Source organism: Orycteropus afer, unplaced genomic scaffold, assembly GCF_000298275.1.
Source record: "Orycteropus afer afer isolate SDZICR_OR568_19922 unplaced genomic scaffold, OryAfe1.0 scaffold00009, whole genome shotgun sequence".
NCBI lineage: Eukaryota > Metazoa > Chordata > Mammalia > Tubulidentata > Orycteropodidae > Orycteropus > Orycteropus afer.
Window position 1 is genome coordinate 19,665,706 of NW_006921596.1, and position 26,736 is coordinate 19,692,441.

Here is a 26,736-nt window from a genome sequence, read left to right on the forward strand (position 1 = left end):
GACAGAGGGAGCTGGGCGCGCAGGGGGCGCCGCGGGACCGGGCGGCCGGAGCGCTGAGCCAGACAAAGGCTCAGGAGTTGCGCTCGCTCTCGGGAGCCGGGCCCCCAGCTCCGGGCGCCAAGGCAGCGGGACTTGGCGGCGGGCGGCTCCGACCGGCTCCCTTTCCCGTGGGCCCAGTCCGCGCTCCTCGACCGCCCTGCCCGCTTCTTCTCGGACTTGGGAATTTGCCGAAGGGGCCTAAGCGGCTCCAGCAGGGACGGGGAGCAGGAGGTCCGTCGTGCGCCCGCGGGGCCGGGAGCCGGGGTGCCTCGCAAGTTTCCGAGCCCCGCGCGGGGCCCGGGCGCCCGCGAGCGAGCCCCGCGTGCCGCGCTCCAGCACCGGCCAGACTCCGAGAACATGAGTGGCGACCGGAGCGCGCCCGGGCGGCCAGGCTGGGTGGGCAGCCTCCTCCGTGGCTGGGAGGCGGTGGCGCGGCCGCCACTGCTGCCGCTGCTGCTGGTGCTTCTGGGTTGCCTGGGCCGCGGCGCAGCGGCGGAGGACGCAGAAGTCAACGCCGAGGTAAAGACCTCCGCCCTGCCCCTTGGTCTCGGGCTCGGGGCGTAGGACCGGTGCACACTCGCAGCCTGGAGCCTGGGGGTGGCGGGAGGGGAGTCCCCGGTGGAAGGGGGGCGGGGAAGGAAAGGAGGACCAGGCCGGCTGCCCCTCCCTGGCTCGCCCTTTGCGATGCACCTCGTTGCAAACCCTGGAGTGATAAGGCTTGCGCCTGCTTTCTGCTCCTACAGCTCTGCCCTGGGCGCTGACCCTCCCGGCCCTTGTGGCGTGAGCAGCTCCCGCCGCCCCCCGTCCTTGTCTTCCCTCCTTCCTTTTCTCCGGCCGATTGATTCCTCGAGAGCCCTGCGGGAGCGCAGTGACATTCTTTGCAAGTGGGAAAGGGGCTGCTAGGGGCTGGAGGAAGACAGAGCGTACGGAGCAGGATAGTGTCTCCGCCTAGGAGTCCCTGGTCTGGGTGACGCCGAGTCGGGAACAGCGACCAGGGATGGGGGGAGAGAGTGCCAACTGCAGAGGCAGCGGACTCCGTGTTAAGTGACGCTTTGGCTACTTTCTTGGGCTCTTGAGCGGAAGCCGCGCCACAGCCGAGTGGGGTCCAAGGGAGAGACCCTATCTCCCCAGCGCTTCCTCCCACCCTGCGCCCCTACGCCAAGGCCCAGATCCTAGAGGGAGCGTTCCTCGCGTCTGTCTTTTCGCAGAGAGTCCTGTTGAAGTCCCCGCAGGTACCCTTTCTGAATCTGTCTCGCGGGTGACCAGGGGCGACTTGGTGGCGCAGAACTGGGTCTGGCTAGCGTTTCCGCCCCACAGGGTCGCCCAGCTCTGTCCTCTAGAGCTGGGACAATGAAGGCGCCAGCTCTGCTGCCCCAGAGCAAAAGCAGGGCCATTCTCTCTCCGACTCCCAAGACCCTACTCCCTGCCTGGAACGCGTGAGGACAGAACTGGTCCAGAAGGAGGGCAAGAGACGCGTCCTAGTGGCCCCTGTGCGCTGGGGCTACCAAGCCGAGTGTTAGGTACTCCTCAGCCTCGGCGCCCTTGGGCCGGCCTGGAGCCTCTGCTCCTGGGCTGCCGGCCTGAGCGCTTTTTCTATTTGCAGCCGCATCGGTGCTCCATCCCAGCCCCCAGCAGCTTCTCCACCTCCCTGGACTGCCTGGGAGATTATTCCGCTGCGAGCCTGCCCTTCCCCGCCCTGCTTTAATAAAAGCCTGGAGGAAGGGCAGGGAAGTCCTCCCAGGCTCGGCTCGAGTTACATACCTCCCAGCCAGTTGCCCACCTGCTGGGCTCTCCCTCCTAGCCAGGCTAGGGTGAGCTGTAAGGAGCCAGGCCCTGGGAGGAGGCCAGCTGGGAACTAAGCCCATGCCCCCCAGCCAGGGTCAGGCATTTATAAGGGGTTTCTGTTGGTGCACATTACCACTCAGGCTGTGACCCAGGTTCTGAAAGTGCTGTGTGGGCCCACCTGCCATACTATGGAGTAGAGTACCGAAGAATTTCAAGACTTATGCTGGAGGACTCTATAATCTATTTAGGGATGATGATGCCATACCCATTGCCCGTGGGGTCTGTTCTGACTCATAGTGACCCCCATAGGGCAGAGTAGAAGTGCCCCACTAGGTTCCCAAGGCTGTAAATCTTTTTGGAAGCAGACTGCCTCATCATTCTCCACCAGAGAGGCTGGTGGGTTCAATCCAATGACCTTTTGGTTCGTACCTGTTCACTTTAACCACTGTGCCACCAGGGCCCCTTGATATGTCCATACAGGAAGCAGTTATAAACCATCCTGGAATTTGGGGTCATGCATGATGAGTTGGCACCTTAGACGTCCAGGAGCCAGCCGCTGGGATTTGTGGTTTGAGGGAGCAGTGTTCACTTTCCTTTGTTTCTGCCCCTCCACTGCTGCCCCCCAACCTGGACTCTTCTCTCCCAGCAGCCTGGGACCTCTAGGCAGACAGAGCCCTGGTTGTGTTAGAACTATGGATTATGGCCCTCAGCCAGTGGTGCTGGCCTGGGACTCTGTGACTGGCCTACAGCCCTCTCCTAGGGGAAAATTTGAGTTGGGCCTGGGGCTGTTACTGGAAGAGACTGCAAGGTTTCGAGGACCCTTGAGTATTGGAGGGAGTCTGGTGCATAGTGCCTAAGGCGTTTGACTGCTAACCAGAAGGCTGGCAGTTCAAACCCACCAGCCACTCCTCCAAAGGGAAGACTGGACAATCTACTCTCATAGAGGTACCTTCTCAGAAACCCAAGGAGGGGGTCACTATGATTCGAGAACCACTTGACTGCAGTGAGTTTGTTTTTTTTGTTTGTTTGTTTTGTTTTTTTGGTTTGAATATTGGAAGCCAGGGTGGATAGACAGGTAGGCTGCCCCAGCCCTTGGAGCCCTGTCAAGTCTGGCCAGATCTTGGTCTAAAGCTCAGATGGCCTCAGCAGCCAGCCCGTCTGCCAGGGGCTGTGGGAGAATTGTCCCTGGTCTACTGTGTCGAAGGACCAGCCTTGGGCACTCCTTGGAGAAGGGTTCTCGTCCTCGCCTGACAATCCCCACAGCCCCAGGTGTCTGACAGGTCATTGCAGGACCTTCCCTGAGCAGTTTGGCAGCAGAGCCAAGTGAGCCAAGGCCATCCACTTCTCTCCTTCCTCTCCCTCCCAGGATAGAACCCACGGTAGTTTCACCAAGCTAAGGAATGTATATTGAGCATGTTATCAGGAGGGACCAGTCCGTGGAGAAGGACATCATGCTTGGTAAAGTAGAGGGTCAGCCAAAAAAGAAGGGGCAGAGTGACACGGTGGCTGCAACAATGGCTCGAACAATGGGCTCAAACATGGCAACGTTGGTGAGGATGGTGCAAGACTGGGCAGTGTTTCATTCTTTTGTACGTAGGCTTTCTGTGAGTTGGAACTAACTCGACAGTACCAAACAGCAAGGAATCAGGGAGCCTAGCATAGGTGCCAGGAGCCAGCAGGCTGTCATCCTGGGAGAAGCTACCACTGACCCACTCTCCCATGTCCCAGGCCGGGTACCCTGAGCATCAAACTGAAATCAGGTGGAAGGAAAGCACACCTTCCAAGATGGGTCCTCAGATGTTAGGGCCCCATCCCCCAGTCGAGAGCCCCCAGCCTGGCCCATATGCAGGGAACCAGATGGGATGGCCAAACCTGTCCCGCACAGATCCAGATTCTGCCTGACTGGGATGTCACCTTGTGTGCCTGTCCTCCCTTCTTCAGGTGTCCATCCTGATCTTTCTGGCTACAATACCTGGAAGACTTAGTCCCTTTGGTTGCCATCAGAGATGCTCTGGTCTCCTCCCAAGGCTCCCCACCCGCTACCCAGCTACAAATTCAGGGTTCAGCTCCTCCTGTAAGGATGACTCAGGTCCCCAGGGTTCACAGGTGTGGTGCCCCCATCACTAGAACATGGACCCACCACACACCAACTGAGAAGGATGAGCAAAGAGTTTGGCATGGATTCGCGTTCTGACCTTCAGGTCTGACTGAGAGGCCTCAGCTCCACTTTCAGGTGCTAGAATCTCTCTGCCCATTTCCATGCCGGTCTCTAAGGGCCCCACTGGTCTCTTGTAATATCCTTTCTTAAATATGGAGTAAAAATTGCAGGGGCCCCCTGGGCCTGCCCTCCAGGAAGGAGGGGTTGCCTCTAGAAGCAGAATTTTCTCTCTGCCTTTTACTGTTTTGTCCTCTTGCTGCCAACAAGCCACTCTTCTACATAGTCCCTAATTCAAAATCCAGGGAGGGTTAGTCTAATGGACACAGCCAGTGACCAGGGGTCCTATTGGTCTGTCCATTCATGCTCCACCCTTTACCTAGTCCTCCATATTTAGGCTGCTTCAAATAGGAGTCAGCTGCCTCCTTGTAGGAGGACAGCCTTCTCTTGGGCTCAAGACAAAGGAGACATCGCACTCATCTGCCCAGGACCCACGAATACAAATGCCTTCCTTTGCCCCCCCCCCAAGAAGGGTGGTGACTTTTAAAAGACACCCCTGCATGTAGAGAGGAATCAACAGGCAAACATATCCAGTGCCCCAAAGAAGACTGCTACCCTGCCAAGTACCCGTTGCCCCCCGATACCAGCTGGGGGGATTCTTCTCCAAGGGAGGGAGGCTCTGGACACAGGGTGCAGGTCAGTGCTGCCAGGCACGGGAAGCCCTTCAATGCCAAGCGCTTGGGTTCTGGCGGCCTTCACTGCCCCATTCGGTGCTTGATGCAGATGTTCCCTGCCATGGTCATCTGGGTCCAGCTAGGAGTTTGGCTTCTGCCTGAGTTCAGCTGTGGTGGGGGTGGGGCACTGCTGCTCCCCAGCTCTGATCAAAGCTGGCATCCTCAGTGTCATCCCAAGAGCTCTTTGTGGCAGACCCAGCTCCCACAGTCGGACACTCGGGTGGGGCAAAGCCCATGGCCAACTCTGCTTGGTGTGGAGATGTGCTCTCTGAGTCCCCAGAAACAGAAAGGTTGGGGGCTGTCTGCTTAGAGCTTTCTCCATTGCAGTGAGGCCCTGGGAGGACTCCAGAGATGAATGTGGGATCTGAGACTCTGAAGGTGGCTAAACCCTCCAGGCCTGAGGCACACAATGGCTGATAAGCTCCGCTGCCTGGGCAGTAAGGACTCCCAGGGGCTGCTCCGCACTTGGACCGTAGTTCCAGGAATGTCTGGAGACCAGTGGCAATGTGGCTGGGCCCTTGGGGTAAGGGGGGGGGGTGGCACAGATTTTGCAGCCCAGGCAAGAATAGCAGAGGTGAGCAAGCTAGGCCTGGGTCGGAGCCCAAGAGGGATATTTCTCACCAGATCCTATCCCCCTCCTGGGGGTGGCAGGAAATGAGTAGCCTTCAAAATCAGGGCCAACAGATGAAGACCTGGTTACCAGCCCAGCCACGAGTCAACTCTCAGAGATGCCCACGTCCTATTGCCACCTGATGGTTGTACCTCTGGAGCCGTATGGGCTCTCCAAGGCTGACCCTTAGCGCATGGGCACTGCCTTGTCCTTCCCTCAGGCGTGACCACCACCCCTGAGGGGTTAGACTCTAGCTCCATGTCCAGTGCTCAAGAGTATGGCACCTGGTACCTGGTACCTGGTACATAGCGAGCGCTTGCCAGATGACAGCAAAATACAGTGGCAGTGAGAAGCAAAAGGCATTTGCTCTTGGGCAAGTCACAGAACCCGTCTGAGCCTCAGTTTCCCTGACTCTAAAACAAGACTGGTAATACTGTCTATTGGATGGAGATAACAGGGTGATCCGGTGTACTTATGTATAAAATGCCGACCAGTGGCTGGCCCGTGGGGCCCAGGAGGAATCAAGTGTTGCTTTGTCAGTGGGGACTTCAGCCCCTCAGTGAACCTATGGAGCACCTTCAGTGCATTTGGTTCTGTCCACGGTCCAAGTGAGGAGCAGCCCCTGTGAGTGCCTAGCCTTTTCCCATTTCATCCTGGCCACAGTTCTGTGAGTGTAGGTACTGTTGTTACTCTAGTCTGCAGAAGAGGGAAGTGAGACTGAGTGGTAAGAGAAATCACCCCAGATCCCACCGCCCAGGAGTGGCAGAGCTAGACTTGAACCCAGATCTGTCTGCCTTGGAGCCCGAGCTCCCAGCCCCCATGCTGGGTTAAAGGCTGCAGATCAGAGCCCAGGTTGCTGTCCTGTGGAAATTCCACCCGGCAGGAGCCTGCTTCCTGGGCCTGAGCCAGGTGGAAAGGAGGTTACAGAGGTGGGGCCAAGAACTGCCCTGTCCCGGGTAATCCCAGAGACCTCCCCAGACCCACCCAGCCTTCCACCCCCACCTGTCCAGCCACTCCGGCTCTGCGCTCTGGACAGGCCCACCTGGGAGTCAACACCTGTACAGCGGTTTCCAGGTGGGACCCCGCCAGGCCCAAACTACCAGCAAATAGAGGCCTTTTTCACATGGCCCTGCCCACTCACTGGCCAAAGGCCCCATTTGTTTTTCCCTCAAGGTTGAAGAGTGCAGGGGGGTGGGGCTGGGAGGTGCAGGGTGGAGAAGTGGCAGAAACTCAGGTGTTCTTCCTCCTTCCTGCTTTCTGGGCTCGACATCCCCCACGGCCCTTGCTGTCCTCACCTTCTAGGAGTCCCCGCACCCTCACCTTTGTTTAATGCCAGGTGTCAGGAGGACTGGGTGCCTTCCTCCATGGTGGGGGACGGATTTAAACCTATAGGAAGCAAGTATGGCCTTCTATAACTGTTATAAAGGCAGAGTCCCAGGACTGGATGGCCTGGCTTGGTCCCCCTCCTTCACTAGCCGTCTGTCCTTTGCGCGCTCAACCCTGGAGGGCAGCGGGGGAGGGACAGTCTCAGCCCCATTTTGCAGACAAGGGGACTGGGGCTCAGAGAAGGTGTCTTGGGCACCTGCAATTACATGAAGGCCTGCATGTGGATAAGCAGTCAGGACTAAGGATCAGCCTGGGGACCAGCCTCTTAGCAGTCTCTGCCCACTTAAGGCAGACTGGGCCACCTCGAGGGCCATGAGCACTCAGTCACTGGAGGGAAGCAAGCGGAGACTGCATGACTTCTTGCCCAGCTGTGATCCGTGGAGGCCTCGGAGATGGCATTGAGGCCCTTCCACCTGAGACTGGAGGAGTCGGGCACTTGCCCAGGGCCCCACAGCTGGCGAGTGGGCTCCTGGCTCAGATCCCCTAGACAGTGTGGCCTGGGGGCTGGAGTATGCCCGACCTCTGTAGGCTTTAGCTCCCCAGGCTCCTGGCGGCCATCAACCCCAGCTCTCTGTCCACACAGCTGGCACTGTGGAACCGGCAAGGTCTTGGCTTGCTCCCACAAGCCCTCAGTAATGGAGTGTGGGATAGGGGAGCTGGGCTCAATGAGAACCTCAGACAGCCCGCAAAGGTCTGGGGGTTGGACCCATCGCTGGCAGCTCTGACAGGATTCCTTTGTGCCTGACTGGACAGCTCTGCCTGGGGTTGCCGAGGGAGCTGGGCTGACAGAAGCAAAGCAGAGCCCAGCACGGATGGCCCTTATCGCTCGGGGTCTGATAAGGGCCAGTGGGAGGAGGCTTTTGGCATTGTTGGCAGTCTCGGCCTATCTGAGCCCAGGGTGCTGGCTGTGGTGGCAGCTGTGGGCACGGCCCCGCCTTGCTCCTGGGCCTGCTGCTTTAATGCACTGTATCGATCTGGCGGCTCTTTTCCAGACAACCCCTCCCTGCAGGCCTGCCTTGGTGGTGCTTACTTGGCAGCCCTAGGAGGTGGCTTTCATGTAGCCCAGACCCAGCCCGAGACACAGGATGTGAGGCGGGTTGAACATCTGACCCGGTGCTGTGCTGCACCCTCCTTGAGAAGGGCCAGAGCCGGAGCCCCAGCCCCAGGCCAAGGAGTGTGGGTAACGCTTCAGCAACAGCCTGGTCCAACAGCACTGCTCACGCTCAGAGCAGCCGTGTGACCCTAGGTGGACCCCTGAGCTTTGCTCCCTGTAAAATAAGGATTATAATGCTTTTGCCTTTTAGGGGTGGTTGGAAACATTAAAGGAGCCCTGGTGGTACAGTGGTTAAAATGCTCAGCTGCCAGCCAAAAGGTCAGTGGTTCAAACCCATCAGCTGACCATAGGAGAAAGTTGTAGAAGTTTGTTTTCATAAAGATGACAGCCTTGGAAACCCTATGGGGCGTTTCTGTTCTGTCCTATCGGTTCAATATGAATTGGAATTGCCTTGAGGGCAGTGGGTTTAGTTTTGGTTCTGTGAGCATTAAAGGGGTGATGAGGGTGGAGGGCCTGGCCCATGGCAGGTTCTCAGCCCCACAGCCTCTCCTGGGGTCTGGGAACCCTCAGACTATCTGAGCCCCAGTTTCCATATCTATGTAATAAGGATAATAGTAGAATCTATTTGATGGCGTCTGATGATGACCTGTCTCATTGCCTGAAGCCAGACACTCACCTGAAGCATCCTGGGGGAACACTTAGGGAATGGGATCCAGAGCTCAAGAGAGCCTGTGGCACCAGGTTTGCTGGTCTGATAGAGTATGGTGGAACCCCTGAGATTATGGCCCCTAGCTACCCTTCAGGTCTGGAATTGAACCCACACCTGTGGCTTCCAACCAAACAAAAGATAGGCATATGAGTTGAACATTTACCTGAGGTAGATACACTCCTTGGAGAGATCAATCATGGGAGAAAGGAGGGCTGTTTATGCACAGGGAGACAGCTGAGGGGGCAAGACTGCATAGAAGGATGGACACAGGCAAGAGGTAACTATAGGGAGGAAGTGGGAGGGGAGCTATTGCATTGTGTAAATTGTGGTCAGTGTCATGAGACAAAGTGTAAGTGAACTGCTGTGTGGAAGGTGAATTTGCTCTGTAAACGTTCACCCAAATCACAATAATACATAGATAGATAGATAGATGAGAGAGAGAGAGAGAGAGAACCTGTGGCCCAGAACCAGGAGGGGTGGGCTCCCTGTAGCAGCCCTTCCCCTATCCTGGGCTGCAGGTAGGAGGGGCCTCAGAGCCTTCCCTCAGTAGCGGGGAGAAGAAGGAGGAAGAGGAAACCAAGTGCTGGTTCAAATCCTTCCCTACTGTGCCACTTGCCTCCCTAGGCCTCAGTTTCCCCACCAGAGAAATAGTTTTGCCTACTTGGTTTACCCAGCCTGAGTAAGAGACAGTATTTACTCTAGGACCAGCACAGACTTGAACACCGCTCCTTCCCCCACTCTGGGACCGGGACACACCCCTCTCAGCCCTGGCAGCAGAGTGCCTCATCAAGCGGGCTCTGAGGGGTGCAGGCTACCTCCCCTCACCTGTAGCATGTACCTGTGCACCCCACCCGACACTCTTCTTGCCAACGTGCCCTCACCTTCTGGACTTGTCACAGTGAGCACAGCTGTAGGTCACAGGAGACCTCCTCCTGGACACTGGGAGAAGGAAAAAGCCCACAGCCCTGAGGGTGGCGTCTGCTGCCACTCTGACGGATTGCTTGGCCCTTGGCCACCCTTGGTCACCCTGAGTAGGCGTTTGCCAGGATCCAGCACACTCCATCAGCCTCCTCGCTTTGTCATGCAGAGGCTCAGGGCTGGTCGATGCCAAAGCCATTTCTGCTTACCCCATCCCCCCCCCCCCCCCCACTGCCCAGAGGCCAGCCTGTCATAGCCTCTGGTTCTCCTTCCCTGCAGAGGCTGAGACATTAGTCACCAAGAGGCTGAGAGGTCCAGGCTTGGCTGGTCCTGAGACACAAGCTCTCTGCTTCCCAGGGGCCTTCCTGTCAGCCCTTGAGCTGCCCTGGGGGTTGGAGGGGCCCCCTCGGCCCAGTCTTAGGAACTCTTCACTGCAGACGGCCCAGCTTCCCTTCTCCCTCCCCAGGGCCCCAGCCCCAGGAGCCTCCACTCCTTCGCTCAGTCTGTCGCTGTGGCTCTGCAGACACAGCTAATCAGCCCCTTGGTGGCCTGTGATTACACTCCCTGAGATATTTTTACCTTATGCAAATAGGTGATGTAGAGGTGCCCTCATCTGTCAGCAGCCGGCTCCCCTCCCCTCCCCCCACTCCAAGATGCCTTTTGCCGGTTTGAGCTGGCCTCACCTTCTAGCTCTTTCCAAACATTTTCAGGAAAACCATTTCCGTTAAGGGTGATGGACCCCCAACCTCTGACCTTTTAGTACAGTTAACATACACACACCCCACACACCCCACACGGAGCTTCAGTGGAGAGGTTTCTTTTCCTGGAAAGAATTTGATGTTGCCGGTATGTGAAGGAGCTGGCCTGGGCCAGAGAGGTTGGGAGGGTGGTGAGAAGGCCATGGGCCCTGCCCTCACCTTAGGCTGCCGGCCCTCAGGCCCTGCTGGGCCTGGCCAGTGGCCAGTGGTATGAAGCCTGGGCCCTTCACCCCTGCTGGTAGAGTCTGTCCTAAGACAACCAGTCCCCATCTCTGTCTTCCTGCCTCACCAACTTCAAGTCATTAGTAATACATTTATTGGGCACTTTCCCTGCCCAAAGGTCTCTGGGTGAAGCAAACGGTTTGTACTCTACTGCTGACCTAAAGCCTTGGAAACCCAAGGAGGGGTCACTATGAGTCAGACCCAACTCGACAGCAGTGATTTTGGTTTTTAAAGGTTGGTGGTTCAAACCCATCCAGCAGTGCTGTAGCAGAAAGGCCTGGCAATCTGCTTTCGTAAAAATCACCACCAAGCAATCCCTGGGGAGGAGCACTTCCACTCTGTAACACACGGAGTCGCCATGATTTGAAGTTCACTCATGCAACGGGTTTGCTTTTTGTTTTTACCCGTGCACAGCACAGTGCCAAGCTAGTGTGAGTTTTCCCAAGTAATCTCACAGACTCAGGGGAAGAGGCAGGTCCTAACACAGCCCTGTTGTACTAATGATGTACTGAGGCACAAGAAGGCTGGGTGTGCCCACAGTTACACCTCAGAAAGGGCTGGGCCGAGACTTGTCCCCAGTACTGCCTGTCACCAGAGCTGATGGTTGTTTCTCAGCTCCGTGTCTCTGCCTCGTTGCTTCGTGGCTGTTGCCCTGTGTCCCGAGAGGCCTGACCGCCATGGCTGGGCATCTGGCTCCAATCCTGCAGTTTCTCAGCCCTGCCCTCCTCACTCAGCTGCTGCTTCCTCCATAGCAGCCTGTGCACTGCAAGCTGGGCTGGCCACACCGAGGGCCTGGCCAAGTGCCAGGGTTGAACTCTCAGATGGCACTGATGGAGCAAATAGCCGAGGAGTTGGATGTGATGTTGGCGGCAGACAGATAATGTGGTCATGGCCAGCCAACCAGAGCAGCCACCATGTCCCTCTAGTGGACCCTTAATATGCAGCCCTTGCCTTCTGGAGCCCCTCAGAGCGAGCCTCCAGAAACCCAGGTTCAGTAAGGAAAGTTCAGAGGACACACTTCCATGTGCCCAAGGCCCACCACCACTCCTGGCTGCTGCTCACCAGCCTCCCACCCAGTGGTCGCCATGCTCTTGTGCCCTTAAGGGTGTGAGGTGGACAAGGCAGAACGCCTTTTCTTAGCACAGCTCAGCATGGCTCCCTGGAGCCCTGAGGGTAATCCATCATCTGCCATGACCACCAGCGATCAACTCACAGACTCACACGTGTAAATTCTGCACTGTGAGTGTGCATGATCTTCCTGGGGAGATTGGAAGTGCTTGGAGGTCAAGATGCCTTCAAGTGGTCCCTGCAGTACTAGCTGGCATGGTACTGGCACAGAGAGTACTCAGAAAAGATGTGGCAGGGTGAATGTGTGGCCAGGCAGGTAGGTGGGTGGGGTGTATGAGTGGGCAAGTGGACAGGTGCATGGGTGGACAAGTGGGGAGGGTGTTGCTTTCCCAAGAGCTATCTCCCTCAATCACCACCACACTTTACCCAAAACTATTCCTAGGTGAGGAAACTGAGGTCCCGAGAGGGGAAAGAGTTTGTGGTAGAGGAGGGACTGGACTTGATGCCGTCTGTCCCACCCTGTTGGACTGGGCTGGGCTCAGTCCATTTTCCTTCCCAGGAGTTTAGAGCTCATGGGGGAGCAGTGCCAAGGGGCTGGTTTTCCTACTTGATGCAGTTTCAAGAGGCTCTGAACCCTCTGGGGTTCCCAGCAGTCTGACTGGAGCAGTAGGTGGCCCACCCTGAGAAGCCAGTGCACTAATAAGTACAGCAACTGGGGACTGCCCTGGTGGACACAGCTTCTGTTCTTATGGGAGAGACAATAAAGCAAGCTTGTCGTACGTAGCTCCTGTGGGTCAGCCCCCTCCTCAGGGCAACCCTGTGCACAGCAGGACAGACGCTGCCTCTTCCCCACGATGGCTCACCGACTGAACCCTTTTGATCCATAGTGTTTTCATGGGCTGCTTTTTAGGAGTAGATTGCCAGACCTTTTTTCCTAGTCTCTCAGTCTGGAAGTTCTGCTGACACCTGTTCAGCAGCACACAGACCTCCACTGACAGATGGTGGCTGTGCGTGAGATGCCTTGGCCGGGAACTGAACCCTGGTCTCCTGCGTGGAAGGCAAGCATTCTTCCCCTGAACCACCAGTGCCCCATCATAAAGACCAAACATTGCCGTCAGTGGATTCTAGCTCATGGCAACCTTGTGTGAAAGAGTGGAACTGCTCCGTAGGGTTTTATTGGCCTTAATCTTTATGGACGCAGGTTGCCAGGCCTCTCTTCCACAGTACCCTGGTTGGGTTAAGACCACCAACCTTTTGGTTAGCGGCAAATGGTTTGTACTACCTAGGTGCAGCAAGTGGTAAGTTTGGGAAGGAGGAGAGGGAGTGCAAGGTGCACAGCCGAGGCCTTCTTTGCCATAGTTGTCAGAGAAAGCCTCTCAGATAAGATGAGGTTGAAGCAGAGACCTGATGAAAATGAGGGCACGAGCCATACAGATGCTTGGGGCAAGTGCAAAGGCCCTGAGGTGGGAATGTGCCTGGCTGGGGCCAGTGGTCGGAGTGAAGTCTGATGGCATGGGCCCTGTAGCTCCCGTGAGAACTGGCTTTTACTCTGTGATGAGAAGTCCTTGGAGGCTTCTCAGCAGACTGACAAGGCCTGACTATTAAAGTCCCTTTGTCCTGGCTCTTGTGTAAGAGCAGCCTCTAGGGGTGGTGGCAGCAGAGAGAGCCGATGAGAGCTTCACGGTCATGCAGCTCAGATGGGGAGATGGTGCTGGAGATGCTGAGACGTGGTCTGATGCAGACTATGTGTTCAGAGACGCCAGGTCCTGCAAGCATTGAGTTGCAGCTTCTCCTTTGCAGAACTGGCTGCGGCTCTATGGCTACCTGCCACAGCCCAGCCGCCACATGTCCACCATGCGCTCTGCCCAGATCCTGGCCTCAGCCCTGGCCGAGATGCAGCGTTTCTACGGGATCCCTGTCACTGGTGTGCTGGATGAAGAGACCAAGATGTAAGTCCTGCCATTGGGCCCCTCCCAGACCTCACTGGCCCCGGCCCTGGGCTTAGCATATGGAATACCATTCAAAAATGGCCTTGATAATAGATGGCAGATGGTTTGGTTCCTCCATGCCAGTGCCTGTTGGTGGGTAGAGGCTGCCTGAAGCCTTAGGAGAAAGCTCCTAAGGCAGAATCAAATCGTAGCAGGAAAGAGATTGATTAGTAATGTCTGCCATAGGCATGGCAATGGGGAGGTGCAGCCCGGTGCCCTGGAGAGGATAGTCTAGCTAAACTTGCTCTGAATCTAACAGGTGATGGGACTCCTCATGTTCTCAGTAAGAACACACAAAGTGTAACACATTAAGGACCTGATCCCCCAGTCCCTAATGATGCTGGTGGGGAGGGCTTTACTGTTCCTGAGCCATTACTGAACACTTCGTCTCCCAGTACAGGGTTGTTATACCCATTTTACAGATGGGGAAGCCTAAGCCTAGAGACTTTTCCCCCAAAACCATATGAGGGGCAGCTCTGAGGCCAGAGGTAAGATGAGGTGGGGAGTAGAAGGTGGACTGCCTGGAAGAGGCAGAGCCAAAGCAGGCAGGGATGAAAAGGAGAAACTGCTCACTCCTCCATGCCCGTGACCCAGGTGGATGAAGCGGCCCCGCTGTGGGGTACCCGATCAGTTTGGTGTGCGTGTGAAGGCCAACCTACGGCGGCGGCGGAAACGCTACGCCCTCACCGGGAGGAAGTGGAACACCCACCACCTGACCTTCAGGTAGGGGCTCCACTGCCCAGGGAGGGACATCCTCAGCCTCCCCTTCCCCACCTGGGCTGAAGCTCAAGCTCCGAGCTGTGTTGTCTGAAAAGCATCCTTTCCCAGCAGCACACCCCGGGGTGGCTGGTGGAACTCCCACACTGAGGAAGGCGGGCCCCACACCCATCTCTCCCTCCTAGGAGGTCTGGGGCCCTTCTAGCTTCTAGTTTGCTCTCTGCCCATCCCTTCCCCCAGCAGCCTGGGCTCTCCCAGGTAGGCTGGGGTTCTGCACTGTCCAAATTGGGCCCTCCCGATACAGGGAAAGATGCTTCAGGCACTCTTTTTTTCAGCACAGCTTAAGGGATAGGAAAGATGTGCATCAAGATTGTATCCTTTCAATCCGTATGCTGAGTAAATAATTCGAGAAGCTAGCCTATATGAAGAAAGGGATATCATTAACAACCTGTGATATGCATATGACACAACTTTGCTTGCTGAAAGTGAAGAATACTTGAATCACTTACTGATGAAAATCAAAGAGTACAGCCTTCAGCATGGATTACACCCTCAACATAAAGAAAACCAAATTCCTCACAACTGGACCAATAAGCAACATCATGATAAATGGAGAAAAGATTGAAGTTGTCAAGGATTTCATTTTACTTGGATCAACAGCCATGGAAGTAGCACTCAAGAAATCAAATGACATAGAGTACTGGGCAAATCTGCTGCAAAAGACTTCTTTAAAAGAGTTAAAAAAGCAAAAATGTTACCTGGAGGACTAAGGTATACGTGACCCAAGCTATGGTATTTTCATAGCCTTATATGCATGTAGGAGCTCTGGTGGCATAGTGCCTAAGACACTTGACTGCTAACCAGAAGGCTGGCAGTTCAAACTCACCAGCCACTCCTCAGAAGGAAGATGGGGCAATCTACTTCTGTAGTGATACTGCCTCAGAAGCCCAAGCGGGGGGTCGCTGTGAGTCAGATCCGACTCCCGGCAGTGAGTTGAGTTATATGCATCTGAAGCCTGAACAGTGAATAAGGAAGACTGAAGAATAATTGATGTGTTTGAATGATGGTGCTGGCAAAGAGTACTGAATATGTAGCACGGACTGCCAGAGGAACGAACAAATCTGTCTTGGAAGAAGTATAGCCAGAAGAATCCTCCTTAGCAGCAAGGATGGGGAGACTTCATGTTAGTACTTTGGACATGTTATCAGGAGGGACCGATCCCTGGAGAAGGCCATCATGCTTGGTAAAACAGAGAATCAACAGAAAGGAGGAAGACCTTCAACAAGATGGACTGACACCGGTGGCTGCAACAATGGGCCCAAACATGGCAGTGATTGTGACGATGGCACAGGACCGGGTGATGTTTCGTTCTGCTGCGTAGGGATGCTATGAGTTGGGACCAACTTGGCAGCACCTAACAACAGCCAGGCATAGTTGAGTCAGTTTTGACTCAGGGTGATCGCATGTGTGCAGAGCAGCACCAACCTTTCGGTTGGGCCTACTCAAATTCTTAACCATTTGTACCACCTGGGAACTCGAGGCTTCAGGCGTTCAGCAAGAGCCGGAGGGAGGGCTGGAAGAACCCAGACACCCAATAGGTGGGCAGGCAGTGTATTAGCTGCAAAATCCCTAGCCTTGGGTCCTTTCTGCTGAGTCCTCGGGCAAGAGACCCTCCCCCCAAGCCTCTCCACCCCTACAAGCTGAGTGTGCCTTGAGTCCCGTGTGGTCCCCACGGGCTCCCCCACTTCCAGTCCAGCCACTGCCTACCCAGAGCTCCATCTCCCCGAGGAAAGGCAGCTCCAGCAGTCAGTCACTTAGACACCAAGCCCCAGAGTGAGTTAATGGTTCCACCAGCCAACACATGCCCATCACATGCAACAGAAATGTGCCCAGTGCACAGAAACTGAATGAATAACAGGCCTCGTCTTGCTGTGGTCATGTGCCAGGCTCCATACCATGTGTTCTACATGAATTACTTCAGGTAGTCCTCCCAGAGACCCCATGAAGAAAGCACTACCGCCCTTCCCCCATTTTACAGATGGAGAAGCTGGAGTTCAGAAAAACAAACCACTTGTCCCAGGTCACACGGATAATGTTAGAGCCAGGATGTGAACTCAGGCCTGCCTGACCCTGGTGCCCAATGCCCAGAAACACTTGGCCTGCGTTTCCAAACCTGAGCCATTTGCATCCCACTTTCTAGAACTTTCCCTAGGTCACATAATCACCTGTACTTGACTTGACATTGTTCTTAAAATAAGTACATTTGCCACAGTGTAACCTTATAAGTGACATCTTCATGAACTGGGATTGATAGGCTTGCTAGTTCTGGTCTTCAAAATCACATCAAAGTCACTAACAGTTGATACTGAGGGGAGTTGTCCATGCACTAGACCTAAGTGGCTCAAACAGTTACATGGCTCAACCACTAACCAAAGGGTTGGCAGGTCACATCCATCCAGGGCCAGCTTAGAATGACAGCGTGGTGGTCTGCATCGGAAAGGTCACAGCCATAGGAAGCCCGCTGGAGCACGGCCCTGCTCTGATATCATAGGGTCACCATGAATTGGAGTCAATGCCATGGCAACTGGTTGTCCACACACCACCTCATACCTTACGTACACTCTGTGGGAACATGTGTCCCTTGTCCCCAACCCAGTGGGTGCTGTGGCCCTGAACCCCAGGCCGTGGCTTGCTCACGTGTCTCCCTGTCCACCTACAGCATCCAGAACTACACAGAGAAACTGGGCTGGTACCATTCACTGGAGGCAGTACGCAGGGCATTCCGCGTGTGGGAGCAGGCCACACCCCTGGTCTTCCAGGAGGTGCCCTATGAGGACATCCGGCTGCGGCGGCAGAAGGAGGCTGATATCATGGTACTCTTTGCCTCCGGCTTCCATGGCGACAGCTCACCGTTTGACGGCACAGGCGGCTTTCTGGCCCACGCCTACTTCCCTGGCCCCGGCCTGGGCGGGGACACCCATTTCGATGCAGATGAGCCGTGGACCTTCTCCAGCACTGACCTGCATGGTGAGGACAGCTGGCCAGGGAGGGGCCGGGAGGGCAGCGTCGGAGCTGGGTGGGCTCAGCAGCCGGAGGGCTGGAAGGGCACAGCCTGCCCTCTGCGGGTCTCTGGAGCACTGGCACTTGTTTTAGTCTGTTCTCCCACAGTCTGCAAGGGGTGGTAGGAAGGGAAAGGGATCGGTGTACCCATTTCTTAGATGTCAAAACTGAGGTCCAGAAGTCAGAGCAGTTCAGCCACTTCCAAGTGTGAAGCGAGGGCAGGCTCTCTGGCAGCCTCAGCCTAGGGTGGTTGGGAGCCCGGGGTGGGCCAGAGCCGACCACACTGCCTGCCCCCACTGTAGGGAACAGCCTCTTCCTGGTGGCAGTGCACGAGCTGGGCCACGCACTGGGGCTGGAGCACTCGAGCAACCCCAGTGCCATCATGGCGCCATTCTACCAGTGGATGGACACAGATAATTTCCAGCTGCCCGAGGACGACCTCCGGGGAATCCAGCAACTCTACGGTGAGTGGGCAGCACAGCCGTGGCCAGTGGGCTTTCCCCTCCCAGCCTGGCGTGGCATAACCACTGCCACTGTCCCCTACTGTAGATAAGGAAATTGAAGCCCAGACTTGCCCATGTCACACAGTGAGTAGATGGTGGTGCCGGAAAGCAAGGCCAGGCAGCCTCCAAGGCCTGTCCCTCACTCATCACCCTCACTGTGGTCCAGGGCAGGGCCCTGGAGGGGACGTGTGACCTTCCTCCTCAGCAATATTCTTACTAGACCAAGAGGGTCCCAGGGGTCCCAGGGGCCCATTTGCTCTGTCCTGGGCTCTCAGCTGAGTGCCGATGCTTTATCATTTCCCAGGGATTTTGAGGCAGGTGCACCCCACCCAGGCCCCACCTGAGAAAGCCTCCAGTGTTGAGGGCTCTGGGGGCAGTCCTGGCAGTGGGTGGAGACACCACCTCACTGCATCCCCCTACAGCCCAGGAATGAGTGAGCGCCTGGCAGAGTTCAAGCTGTCAGACGCCAGAGCCGTACTCTGCGTGGAGCCTGCTTCCCAGAGCCTCCTGAGGGGGCTGTCCCCAAGAGGAAGTGGAGGCAGAGGCAGCCTCAGGGATGCTGTGACCCAAGCCCAGTGTGGGAGGTGGAAAATGGCTGTATGAGGCGGAGCCAGGTCCGGGAGGATGGTGGAGGTGAGGGAGGTATCTCTGTGGACAGACAGGGCCTCTCACCTGGGTGCAGCTGCAGAGGTCTCTCCAGCCTAACAGCCCCCTGGGTGCCAGGTCTCAGGGCTGCCCCCTCAACCCCTGCTTTCACCCACAGGCACCCCGGATGGTCAACCACAGCCCACCCGGCCCCTCCCCACTGTGACACCTCGGCGGCCAAGCCGGCCAGACCACCGGCCCCCTCGGCCCCCCCAGCCCCCTCCCCCAGGCGGGAAGCCAGAGCGGCCCCCAAAGCCTGCTCCCCCAGCCCAGCCCCGAGCCACGGAGCAGCCTGACCAGTACGGCCCCAACATCTGCGACGGGGACTTTGACACGGTGGCCATGCTACGTGGGGAGATGTTTGTGTTCAAGGTCTGACCCTGGCCCCATCCCCCACCTCCCTAGCCCCTCGGGCCTGGCTCAGGCAGGATACTATCCACCAACCCTTGTGAAGCCTTGTTCCACCCAAGAGGACAAAGGCTGGCCCAGGGTCCCACAGCAAGCCCAGTGCCATTCCCAGCCTGGGCCAGGCTCTCAGCCCCTCAGTCCCCCGGGCCCTCCCTGACCCTGGAAGGAGCTGCCAGAGGACCGGGCTCTGTGAGCTCACACCAAGCTTCTCCTCAGGGCCGCTGGTTCTGGCGGGTCCGGCACAACCGTGTCCTGGACAACTATCCCATGCCCATCGGACACTTCTGGCGCGGCCTGCCCAGTGACATCAGTGCTGCCTATGAGCGCCAGGATGGGCGTTTTGTCTTCTTCAAAGGTGAGCTGGGGCAGGGGTGGGGCAGCCTTCCTGGCCTGCCCTCTGGCTTGCCCTCGGACCCAGCCGGCCTGAGGGAGGAAGGCTACAGTGCATGTCTTGATGCCTGCCAGCTCCTGTCCCCCTCACTGTGGGCTCACACTGGGAGGCTGAGCAGGACTGGGGACAGCAAGGGGCTGGGGGACCCCTGGGACCCTGGAGGCCAGAGGCTGCTCTGATGGGGTAAGTGTGTGTCCCTCCTCTGAGCACAGGGGCTCTGCCTCACGTCCCTTCATCCTTGCCACTTGGGCCTTCTGTTCCCACCATATCCTGGCTGCCTTCTGCAGCCCCTTCCTCATAAAAATGTGTCCTCCAAGTGAGATCTAAGCAGAGACCACGGAGCCCCCTACCACACGCCCTCCCTCCAGGGCCTGCCTCCCTGGGGAAGGCCTCATAGACAACAGCACTGATCTGTTGGCTGTGTCCCCGGCCCCACTGGCCTGAGCCTCATCAAGGTGGGAGCTCCCTACTGACATTGAAAGTAGGGAGCCCCAGGGACACAGCCCCCAGACCCAGGGTCAGACAGGGCTCCTCCTCCTCTCTCTGTACAGGCACTGTGAGTGGGGGCAGGACATGTTCACGTGGGAACAAAGGCCTGGGTGTAGTGTGTGTGTGTATGTGTGTGTGTGTGAACAGGTGTCTTGCGTTCATATAAATGTACCCCTGAGTACTGGTTGTGTGGGATGTACAAGTGATTTGACTTGAATGTTGTCAGGAGTGTGTGACAATGTGTACCGGGTGTGTGTGTGTGTGTGATCAGAGTGGCATAGGATGGGAATGGATCTGTGGGCCCCAAATAGTACTCCATGTGTCCTTTCCCCACACGGACCCCTCAGCCCCAGGTCTGTCCTCATACTGCCTCCTGCTGGTCCCCATAGGTGACCGCTACTGGCTCTTCCGAGAAGCAAACCTGGAGCCTGGCTACCCACAGCCACTAACCAGCTATGGCCTGGGCATCCCCTATGACCGTATTGACACAGCCATCTGGTGGGAGCCCACAGGCCACACCTTCTTTTTCCAAGAGGACAGGTGAGCAGCATGCTCCTCCCCCTAAAGGGACCAGGGGCCCCGCCAGACCCCGTCACACTCAGGCCTATCCGAAAAGAAGCCACCGCCTACGGGGAATGGACACCAGGCCCAAGCATGGTTTCTGGGTCCACAGCTGCATGCTTCTGGTTACAGGTACTGGCGTTTCAATGAAGAGACGCAGCATGGAGACCCTGGCTACCCCAAGCCCATCAGTGTCTGGCAGGGGATCCCTGCCTCCCCCAAAGGGGCCTTCCTGAGCAATGACGCAGGTACCAGTTTGCCCAGGTCTTACCCCACATACACAATCACCAGGGGACAGGCAAGGCTTGCCCAAGGTCATCTGGCAATGCAGAGAGGACACATCTGTGTCTGGCTCTGGGCTGGGCGTGTCCCGAGCACAGCCTCTCTGGCCTCCCTATGTCATATGGGCCCCTTTTGCAGACGAGCAAACTAAGCTAGAGAGCTTGCATAATTTGCCCCAAATCCCCCAGCTACTAGGAAGCTGTGGAGCCAGGATTCCAGCCCAGATCAGCCTGTGTCCCGACCTGAGAGGTGGGTGAGAGAGCCCTGTACACGAGCCTGGCTTACACACAGGCACCGGGGGCATCCAGGGTGTTCACTACCTGCCTGGAAGGAAGGCGCCATCGCACTATGACACTGTGGCCCAGCCACAGGCAGCTGGGGTCCGTTGCCTTTCTCCAGCAGGATTCTGGTTCTTGGCTCAGGGGTCTCCTGCTTGTTGCCAGTGCTCCGGTTTGTCCCAGGAGCTGTGTGGGACAGCACCGCCCTGCAGCCCCTCTGAAGGCATGTGCTCAGTGGAGCACAGACAGCCCTTAATTGAAACCTGGCCCTCCCAGGGGTTGATGGAACATGGGCGATGTGTCCAAAGCAGAGCTGGGCTCCATACTAGGTCTGCTACGAGACAGGGCTCACCACTGAGGCAGCAGGGTGACTGCAGCCCCCAACCCAGCAGCCTGGATAGGAGGGTTGGACCTTTTGTGATGCTAACCTATGTCTGCCTGGGTGAGGAAGCCCAGGATCCTAGTCGTGGCCTTGACCTAAACCTTCCCCTCTCTGAACCTCAGCCTGACCTGAGTAAATTAGGAAATGGAGAACGTTTACGTGCTCAGGAAAGCAAGTAAGAAGGAGGGTGTTTTAGAGCTGGGGCCCCTTCAGCACATTCTGATCCACTTGGAGTGGCTCTGGGTGGCGGGTGGATCCAGACTGAGTTCCCTCCTCCCTGCTTGCCCTGCAGCCTACACTTACTTCTATAAAGGCACCAAATACTGGAAGTTCGACAATGAGCGCCTGCGGATGGAGCCCGGTTACCCCAAGTCCATCCTGCGGGACTTCATGGGCTGCCAAGAGCACATGGAGCCTGGGCCACGATGGCCCGATGTGGCCCGCCCACCCTTCAACCCCGATGGGGGCGCTGAGCCTGGGCCAGGCGGCCACAGCGAGGAGGGCGAGGAGGCGGAGCCTAGGCCCGACGGCGGGGAGGGGGACTTCGAGGCCGGGTCAGACGAGGACGGAGGCAGCCGCGTTGTGGTGCAGATGGACGAGATGGCGCGGACGGTGAACGTGGTGATGGTGCTGGTGCCGCTGCTGTTGCTGCTGTGCATTCTGGGCCTCACCTACGCGCTGGTGCAGATGCAGCGCAAGGGCGCGCCGCGCATGCTCCTTTACTGCAAGCGCTCCCTGCAGGAGTGGGTCTGACCGCACGCGGGCCGCTTGCTCCCATGGTGCTAGGGGCCCGGCCCGGCGGAGCCTGCAGTTCTAGGTGGCTCCAACCCCAGCAAGAGCCTTCCAGGTCTCCTTCAGCCTTGGACAGGCCTCTCTGGACCCTCAATATCCCTTGCCAGCCCTGGCCTGTTTGTTTATTTATGCCCAGGTATCTATTTTTTTTTTTTTTTTGCACATTAATTGAGCGTTTGTTTGTACTTTACTGAGCAGGGGTCCCTTTGTTCCTCAGAGCAGAGCATTTAGAGTTTTCTAAACGCTGTTCTGCTCCAGATAGGGAATGAGGCCCTCACCCACAGGTAGGGTGCCACAGCCAGAAGAGCTGAGGGACAGAAGGCCTGAGTTGGGAGAGTGGGTGTAGGATATGGGGGCTGTCAAGGTTCTTCCCACCCTGAGCCCATGGGGGAGAAGTAGGAGGCCTGGCCGGTCCGCAGCCTGAGCCCCAGCCAGGGCCCTAACGGTAGCCTCAGTTCACTTTGGAAACTACCAAGATCTCCACCACCTGAGTCTCTCCCTGCCTTAGAACGAGCTTTCTACCAGGGCCAGCCCCAGGCCCAAGGTGGTGAGGGGGATGGGGTGGGCAGTTACTGGCCTGAGTCCTTTTCAGGACTCCTCCCAACCCACCCTGACAGCACCAACAGCCCTGGTTCCTTGTGCCTGCAAGACCAACCCCATCCTATTCCTGCCAGCTGAGAAGCTGGCAGCTCCCAGGTACCCCTTGGGCCACACCTCCTCTCTCTAGAGAAGGGGCCCTGGGCCTGCCTTACCAAGGACCAAAAGGGGTCTGCTAAGGCCCCTTCCCTAAGAGGTGGCACCAGCCTCGCCCCCCAGGCTGGGTGTCAAGCCCCCTGTCTACTTTCTCTTCTCTGAGCTGTGACCCACCTGGACTCCTTCCCTGGGCTTCCTCTAGCCCGCTCCCACCACACCTGTCCTCAGGGGTCCCAGCTCTGCCAGCGTCAGGCTCCAGCTGCCAGTGTTTTTTAGGTCCCTGCCCTCTAGCTTTCTGTCCTCCCTGGGGACTAAGGAGAGAGATGCTGGTGAGGAGGGGCCAGCAGCTCGTCCCCCCACGCAGATTGGGATGGGGCTGTGGAAGGCTCCGAGGAGCCAGTCATGGCCACGGAGACGCCCCTCCTTGGGCTGAACCCTGAGAACAGAGAAGCTTCCTTCCTCTTTTCCTTCCCAAAGTCAGCAGGAGGCCAAGGCTGCTATGGGAAACGGTACTGTACAGCTGGCTCTGTCCCCTCTGTCCCCTGAGCCCTAAGCACGTACCCAGCATCCCCGAAGCCCCTGGGGGCAGGAGTGTCCCACCAGTATCTCCTCATGGGGCAGCTGCTTGGTGGTCTGGCTCTGAGTGTGAGTCCCACAGTTTCCCTCCCCCTTACTGCTGCAGAACCAGAGAGCCAGCCCAGGGGTGGTAGGGGCTCAGTGCCCACCCCCATCCGTTTATTTCTGTAAATAATCTGCACTGATTAAATTGTACAGCTGGCAAGCGTGGCCTTGTTTTTAAGAACCTGGACTGGAGTTCACTGCTGGAGGGGCTAGAGGGTGTGGTTGCAGAGGGTGGAGCCCAGGCTGGGATTTGGGGCCTTTTCCCCCCTACTCCACAGTGGCTGTGTTCTTAATTCTGCGGGGGCTCCTTCCCAATGGCCTTTGGAAATATAAAGCCTTAGAGGAGCCGAGCCTTGGAGGTAGGTAGTGGACAGATGAGGGGTGGCCACCCTCAACTGACCAGAGGCGGGGACCTGAGCTCACTCAGCTGGGGTGGTCAGGGAAGGAACGGAGGAGTTATTTGCCATCAGTTGAAGCAGCCCAGTTTCCCACACGCCCCTCCACGTTGGGAGGAGTGGGAAGAATGGGCCAGGTCACCCAACCCTACCACTGATCCAGCCTGGATTCTGGGCAGCCTGGAGAGCCTGGACAGGAGCCCAGAGCTGGGCATAGGAGAGAGATGGGAACAGCACCACCTTGGTTCCCCTCACCATGCACTTTGGTCAGAGGGTGATGGGGCAGAAAGCAAGCCCCACCCCCAGCCTGGGGAGGATGCTGAGGTACCTCTCAGACCTGGGCATGACTGGTGAGCCAGGTGGTCTGCCTTGGATCCCTGCCCACCCTCTCAGCCTAGCCTGGGCTCCCCAAAATGCAGTGACCAACCATACTAGGGATCCCATCCCACCCATGGGGCAGGCCAGGGCTCCACAACTTCTTGGGCAGGGTCTCTGCCTCTGTTCCAGGCCCCACCCCTTCCCCAGCTCCACTCCCCCTTGATCCCACCCCTTCCTCTCTTTGTGTTGAAAACTGGCTGAGGAGAGTAGGAAATGCTGGCCCTTGGAAGCCCAGAGACCTCTCAGTCTCAGCTAGGAAATGGCCTGTGAGGAGGTCCTTACACACAGGGCCCTTTGTGGTCAGCATGGGGGTCCAGGGTGAAGCCATCTTGTCAGCTTTCCTGTTGGAGAAGCCCCAGCATCTGCAGGCCCCACCCCCTAGGCTTGCCTTCTGCCTGAACCCTGGGCCACACTGGAGGTCACCAGGCAGGTGGGGGGCAATAGAGGAGAAACCCAGGATAAGAAAGAAGAGGACAAGAGGCCTTCTTTCTCCTTGAGCTCTTCCTCAGAGCCAAGGCCAGAGGAGAGACTTGGCAGAGACCCCAGCTCCTCAGGAAACTACCCAAGGAGCTTCCCACCCCCAAGCTGTTATGTGCAGAAACCCTGTGACTGAAGGAACAGCTCATCTGAGGAAGGCCCTTTCTCCTCCCTCAGAGGCTGAAGGCACACTGGCTGAGTGGCCAGATGTACTAAAAGAGGTCTCAGGTGGGGTGGGCAGGGAAGCTGGGCCCCCTTATGCCCAGAGAGAGCCCAGCAGACCCCAGCTCGAGTGGGCCAAGCCTGCCTGGGGCCTTAACCTCCCCCTCTTCCACCCTGGGAGCTCTGGTAGCGTAGTGCCTAAGGCACTTGACTGCTAACCAGAAGGCTGGCGGTTCAAACCCACCAGCCGCTCCTCAGAAGGAAGGTTGGGCAATCTACTTCCGTAGTGATACTGCCTCAGAAGCCCAAGGAGAGGTCGCTATGACTCAGGTCCGACTCGCTGGTACATAACAACAACAACTTCCACCCTAGGATTAAATAGGAACCTGCATCTTGGAAAAGATTTTAGAAAAATAAGGCTCTAACCTAAATAGACCTTGGGCTCCTCATAGCCCCCAGTCCCTCAGCATCCTTGCTCTCTGTTATATTTTGCTAATTCCCAAGTAGGAAAAGTAAGACATTATGAGAAACAAAAAGAATGTCACCATGATTCTGCCAGCCAGTGTTGACAGTTAGGCATATTTCCTTCCAGTCTTTTTCCCTGCATTTGCATAGCTTAGAGTTTGAGAGTCTGAAGCATCCTGGGCTTCAACCCTGATGCTGCCAGTTACTCAGTTACTTGGGTGAAACCTCAATTGCCTCATTGACCAAATGGAGGGGAGCCCACCCCCATCACAGGCTGTTGGGACAATGAGTAAAGCTGAGTGGCTGGCTGGAAGGTGTTGGCAACAGTGCCTGGCACTTGGCTGAGTGTGTGATTGTGACCCCCTCCCCCAGTCAACTCCATGCTCCCCCATTTACATTCTTCATTGTTGTTACCCATTGCCATCAGTCGATTCCGACTCATAGCTACACAATAGAACAGAGCAGGGCCGCCCCATAGGGTTTCCAAAACTGTAATCTCAGCAGAAGCAAGTGGCCACATCTTTCTCCCACAGAGTGGCTAATGAGTTCTAACCACACACCTTTTGGTTAGCAGCTGAGCACTTAACCACTATACCACCAGGGCTCTTTATGTTGTTAAACCAGAAAAAAAGAAACTCACTGCCATCGAGTCAATTCATAGCTCATAGCTCATGGTGATGAGTTTTGGGTTTCTGAGGCAGTAAATCTTTACAGAAGTAGATTGCCCAGCCTTCTTTCCATGGAGTGGCTGGTGGGTTTGAACCACCAACCTTTTGGTTAGCAGTCAAATGCCTTAGGCACTACGCCACCAGAGCCCTCAAGTCTGTTTTGACCCATAGTGACCCTGTGTCTGGTGGCATAGTGCCTAAGGCGGTTGACTGCTACCAGAAGGCTGGCGGTTCAAACTCACCAGCCACTCCTCAGAAGGAAGATGGGGCAATCTACTTCCATAGAGATACTGCCTTGGAAACCCAAGGAGGGGTCACTATGAGTCAGATCCCACCCACTTGCAGTGAGTTTGGTTTTTTGGGGGAAATCTTGAAGGAAAGGAGCTCTGGTGGTGTAGTGGTTAAGATGTTCGACTGCTAACCGAAAGGTTGGTGCTTCAAACCTACCAGCTGCTCCGTGGAAGAAAGATGAAATGGTCTGCTTCCATAAAGATTTATAGCCTTGGAAACCCAATGGGGTCACTGTGAGTCATAACTGACTTGATGGCAGTGAGTGTAGTCTGGTTTTCTGGAATCTTTAGGAGATTTCTGGGTGTCTCTCCTGTGGAGCCACTGGGTGGGTTTCAGTTAACAACCAACCGCCTAACCATTGTGCCACCAGGGCTCCTGTTTATACATTCTACTTTTTAGGAAAATGGGGTTCAGAGAGGTGAAGTGACTTGGCCAAGGTCACACAGCTGGGAAATGGCCATACTGAGACTAGATCCCAGGCAGACAGACTTGCACAGCCCTATCCCACCGTGGTGCTGCTGGAGAAAGTGACGGCCTCTCGACCCCACTTCCTTCTACCCCTCCCCACAGGAACAGACCCCAGGACTACGCTAGCTGAAGAGGAGGCCACCAACAGAGCCTCCTTTCAGGCTGGGGCGGGGGCAAGCTGGCC

The 26,736-nt window shown here is 56.7% G+C and overlaps 1 protein-coding gene across 1 annotated transcript; it reads left to right on the top strand.

Moving 5' to 3' along the window:
- The first annotated feature begins 396 nt into the window (after positions 1-396).
- Positions 397-21,895, top strand: MMP15 (matrix metallopeptidase 15). Its single transcript, XM_007947562.2, has 10 exons — positions 397-558; positions 13,239-13,387; positions 14,021-14,149; positions 16,863-17,170; positions 17,506-17,667; positions 18,470-18,723; positions 18,976-19,114; positions 20,029-20,179; positions 20,333-20,448; positions 21,435-21,895. The coding sequence occupies exons 1-10, from the start codon at positions 397-399 to the stop codon at positions 21,893-21,895; spliced, it is 2,031 nt and encodes a 676-aa protein (XP_007945753.1).
- The last annotated feature ends 4,841 nt before the right edge of the window (positions 21,896-26,736 follow it).

Excerpts from the sequence above, each read along its gene's own strand:
- MMP15 (XM_007947562.2), top strand. The coding sequence starts at position 397 with ATGAGTGGCGACCGGAGCGCGCCCGGGCGGCCAGGCTGGGTGGGCAGC. Across the intron at positions 20,180-20,332 it reads TTCTTTTTCCAAGAGGACAG|GTACTGGCGTTTCAATGAAG; the intron begins GTGAGCAGCATG and ends TTCTGGTTACAG. Across the intron at positions 20,449-21,434 it reads CTTCCTGAGCAATGACGCAG|CCTACACTTACTTCTATAAA; the intron begins GTACCAGTTTGC and ends CTTGCCCTGCAG.